The sequence below is a fragment of the Teleopsis dalmanni genome, unplaced genomic scaffold (assembly GCF_002237135.1).
Source record: "Teleopsis dalmanni isolate 2A unplaced genomic scaffold, ASM223713v2 unscaffolded_contig_0396, whole genome shotgun sequence".
NCBI lineage: Eukaryota > Metazoa > Arthropoda > Insecta > Diptera > Diopsidae > Teleopsis > Teleopsis dalmanni.
The window spans coordinates 1,948-7,134 of record NW_024031778.1 but is presented as its reverse complement, the minus strand read 5'-3'; the positions used below and the strand labels follow the sequence as shown (position 1 = coordinate 7,134).

Below are 5,187 nucleotides of genomic sequence, written 5' to 3'. Positions count from 1 at the left end.
TTTCAAGAAAGGGTGTACCAACATAACAAATAAAAAAAATTTTTGAAAAAGTTCTATTACTTAAGGAGTAGTTAACAAACAACAAAATCTTTTTGAGCAGAAGTCACTTGGAAAAAACGTTCTAAAAATGATTTTTAATCCATAAGCATATAATATGTCGACATCAATCATTTAGAGGAATCATTTTAAAAGATCTATTAAACCCGTGCGGATTGCACTTGATTAATTCCGCAGAAATATTATTAATACTATCAGGTTTTTTTATTTTTGGCAAAACGTATACTTTAAATATCTTCTATAGTGTTGGAGGATCGAAAATAATTCACTTTCATGAAGTGTCGTCGTCAATCTTAAACATTAGATCTTTTATAAACAAGGATTCTTAATTTACTTTAGTCTTCCATACAATCATATGTAAAATGTTGAAAACATCTAATATATAATATATAATTTAATATTTAATTTTATAAATCATGCAATATATTTTTACTTTAAATAACTATATAGGACGAGAAAACAATACACTTTTTCATATTTAAAAAAATTAACTCTACTATATAATACTAACAGAAGTACCTTCCATATTGAAATTTGTTGGTAGAAGTGGTGAACGGAAACAAAAGTAAAGATCTTATATTATTCAGAGCAATATCCAACATACTCCTCGCCATAACAATCTATGATAACCCTAAGTCTCTCGAAAGATAGTCCCACATTCTCTTCAATTGTTACTATTTCTTCACACTTGTTAGTGCTTATTCTTAATAAGTTATTATTTACTCATAAGTATGATTCTCCTACAAATAAGAAATAATTTAATAAATTTTATAATGCAATGAATTAAAATAAATTAATAAATTAAATTACAGGCAATGATCTGGATTCTATACGAGCCTTATTTAGCGAAAAAGAGAAAGAACTTAGTCTTGCTGTTGCAAAAGTGGAGGCTCTGACTCGACAACTGGAAGATCTCAGAAGAGATCGAAGATGTCCCATAAATTTACTAAGTAGTAGCAATGGCACTGCACAGGCCCTACCACCGCAAGCGTCACGTGAGCTGGAAAAACTGCGACGTGAGTTAATGGTAAGTGTTGGACTATTAAAATAAATTTGTTAACTACAGTAATTTATGCTCGCTTATTTATTTAGTACCGTAACCAATTGACACTACAGCAAGATGCACGTTTACATTTGCAAAGGGAGGCGCTACAACAACGCCAAGCTGAGCTACGCTCAGTGGATCAGCGTATCTATGAATTGCAAACACGATTACAACGTAAAAAAGCCGCCAACATACAAATTGTGACACAAAACCAAAATCAACTTCACGTGCAGCCGCATCTATTACAACAACAGCAGCAGCAACAGCAGACGCAATTGCAACAACAGCAACAGACAAATACACAAAATCTGCATCAACAACTGCAACAGCAACAGCAGCAAACAACAGCCTATAACGCAGATCCAATTAGTTTTCAGAATAACGTTGAAAAACAAGGTGTGGCTGCACTGAAACAGCAGTTACTACAAAAGCAAACGGGGAATCACATTACCGACGCAACAACCCACGGACATACGCAGTTGCATACAAATAAATTTTCAAATATAATTAATCGTGAACAGAACCGTAATATTCCACGTGGCAACGTAGCCGCTGTAGAACCTTATATACACACGCCACAGAAATCGACAATATCATCCACTTCCAGCTATTTGAGTGGAGGAAACATACTTAAGCATTCAGCAGCCACAGCTAACACAAACCTACAAAATCAACTCATACAAGACTTAACGCACGTGAAGCTCAATCTAACGCACAGCAACTCACACAACAATGCTCCAAACTCTAACTTCTTTAGTGGGGAGAGCGATGAAACCAAGTTGGCCAAAAAAATGCTAACAGCAACAATAACTCCAAAATCAGCTGACTCCCCGAAACAGCTCGAAATAGATACTTCACATCATATATATGCGGAAATCGGACCGAAAAAGCGTGATCTTGTTAAGGACACAACAACTGCAACAACAACTGGAACAACAACAACAGCAGCAGCAACAAATCTAGAAACACAAACGACTACTACAACCGTTACTCAAACAAGCAAAATACCTAAAAGTATTGTTTCAACAACATCGGCTTCGGCTATGATAAGCAAACTGAATGCTGCAGCCAACAATCAGTTAGCATCAACTGCAACAACAACTCAGTTGAAGAAGAAGCGTGAAAATGAGAAGAAATCAGATGTCGCTGTTACCAGCGAGACGCTCTCCGAAAAAAATACCCAACAGTTAACAGTGCACAGCATGCCATTGGATGCAGCTAAAAGTGGCATAGCCACTGCACCTGCAATAGTTACAAGTGCCGAAAGTTTGCTGACAAAACCCAAACCAATTTCTGTGCTCTCAACTGGCAACTTAGCGGTACCACCGCGCAAACCTATAAGCAGTGTTGCGCCATCTTCAGTTAGTAGTTCCATACCGAAAATTATTGCATTCAGTCCTAAGGTGAATCGCGTAGCACCAAATGTTATAGCGCCAACTTCTGCAGTCTGCAATGCAAATGACCGTCCTGCTTTGCCACCAAAACCAAGTAAAATGTCTCCAACGGAGTCCACAACTGAAGCTACAGTAACCACGATTGCAAGTAACTCCACCGCAATAGCTAAACCAGCAGCAACAATGGAACCACATGGTACATTGAATATGCAAGCACTGAATATAAATGATAATTTACCTATAAAAGCTAAGCCACTGACAATACGCAAACAGCCCATGTCTGAGCAACCTCGGTTAAAATTGTCGAATGTAGGTCCAAAGCCCTTACCGCAACCGGCACGTAAAATTGATATACCAACCACTACAGCGTTATTATATAGTGAGAACAATAAGAGTATAGTTTCAAAAGAATGCAATGATACACATATCAATACCGCTGAACAAGTTCAACGGTATTCACCGGATGCACAAAATTCTCCTAATACTACCACAACGCAATCAAATTCTAGTGTTGATGAAACTGACAAAACTAACAATAGCCCCACATCTTCAGATAAATCGTTGGACAGTTTGAAAAGACGAATGCGTGCAAGCTCCACACCTGCCGCAGGTGGCAAACCTAAATTGACACGTCGTGTTAGTTTCGATCCTTTAGCTCTACTTTTGGATGCAAGTCTGGAAGGTGAACTAGAATTAGTTAAAAAGACAGCAATGCAGGTAACGAATCCCAGCGCTGCTAATGATGAGGGTATCACAGCACTTCACAACGCCATATGTGCCGGACACTTTGACATTGTCAAGTAAGTTTTTTATACCGGGAAAAGTTTTAGTTAACTTAACAATTTTTTCTTTGATATAGATTTTTGGTAGAATTTGGTTGCGATGTCAATGCTCAAGATTCAGATGGTTGGACACCCCTGCATTGTGCTGCTAGTTGCAACAATTTGTCTATGGTAAAGTTTTTAGTTGAAAGCGGCGCTTGTCTTTTTGCTGCAACTCTGTCAGATCATGAAACACCAGCCGAAAAATGCGAAGAGGATGAAGAAGGTTTCGATGGGTGCTCAGAATATTTATACAGTAAGTCATTTAGAATATTATATATATTTCATAATACGGTCCACATCTTAGTTGTGGTCCTCGAATATTTAAAAAAAGGAATCACAATATATAAGTTCACAATTATAGCATAATCTGTGCTTTATAGTTGTGCTGTTCGTATTCGATTTAACGAAGTATTCGGACAATTCGATTAATCGGATAATAACCGGAGTTAAAAAAAAAATGTCAAATTTTTTGTAAATCCGGAATCTTCGAATATCCAGATTTGCGATTATTTTTCGCAGTGAAATTATTCGGAGACTTCGTGAACGAAAGTTAAAGGGAGAGACCCAATTTCAAAAGAATGTTCAACACACAAATAAATACAAATTTCTTTAGGTATGATAAAATTTGTTGTTGTCTTTACGATTTTGTGTGTTTTGTGGTATTTTACGCAGAAAACTTTTAAAATTTTTATAATATCCGAATAAAATGAACGGCACTACTGCAAGTAGACCTCTGTGCTACCACAATGGACCATCATTTCAGCTCAAGTGGGCTTTTTGGACACAACGCCGTCACTCCAACCTACTTACCTCTCTACCATATATGATAATATTTATTTATTACATATAAATTTATTAATTATAAAAATCTTCTCTTTGAAGGCATTCAAGAAAAACTTGGTATACTTCATAATGGTGAAGTGCATGCAGTTTTCTCGTACGAAGCTCAGAACAGTGACGAGCTCACTTTCAATGTAAATGATCGTTTGATAGTTTTGCGTAAAGGTGATGATGCAGAGAATGAATGGTGGTGGGCCAAGAATTCAGAAGAAAAGGAAGGTTATGTGCCAAGAAATTTATTGGGTGTAAGTATTTTTAAATATTAATATTAACACAAAAAATATAATATATATTAAATCAATTACTTTTTTAGCTTTATCCAAGAATACCACCGCAAAACTCGAACTTCATTGATTAGCAGTTAATACGATTTTGTGCGTACAAAAAGAAAGCGGGGCGTTTAATACAAAAGCATTACATTTCCAAATATTTGTAATATTTGGCATATTGTATATGTATTTTATTTTATGTTTAAGCACGTCCAGAAACTATACTCATTAGCATACATAAATTATCATATTTTATTTTAACGTTTATATAAGTTTAATGAGAATATAGCTTGCGTCCATACTTTTTGCTCACATGAGCCTAACTTCGAATAGACCAAGAAATGTGCAACATTTGTAGGCTAGAATTTTCAAATTACACATAAACCCTGAATCTTGAATCCAAAATCATTCACCTTAATATACACAATCATTAATATATAAATATATATATTTAAAAATAACTTTATTGTTAAAGTTTTACTTAAGTTAGTTAACGTAGCTATTAATTATATAATAAAAAACTATTTTATTTTTAAATTTAAATATATTTATATACCTATATAGATATATAATATAACATATAACATAAATAAAGAAGCAAAAATTTTATATTAATATGCATAGCGTAAATATCAAATAATAAATTTATTTTTAAGCTTAGTTTTGAAATCAACTACACTGTTTGCCTAATATTAACTTAATTGTGATTTTTGTAAATTGTAAAAATAATAATTTTCTCTAAATAAATAAATTTATAA

The 5,187-nt window shown here is 34.5% G+C and overlaps 1 protein-coding gene across 1 annotated transcript; it reads left to right on the top strand.

The window, feature by feature from the left end:
- Positions 1 to 869: 869 nt before the first annotated feature.
- On the top strand, positions 870 to 4,923 carry LOC119663431 (apoptosis-stimulating of p53 protein 2-like; the record flags this gene model as incomplete). Its single annotated transcript, XM_038073037.1, has 5 exons — positions 870 to 1,084; positions 1,150 to 3,296; positions 3,356 to 3,573; positions 4,203 to 4,405; positions 4,474 to 4,923. Coding segments are annotated over 5 exons (2,828 nt in total), but the record flags the coding sequence as incomplete, so codon positions are not given.
- Between the last annotated feature and the right edge of the window lie 264 nt (positions 4,924 to 5,187).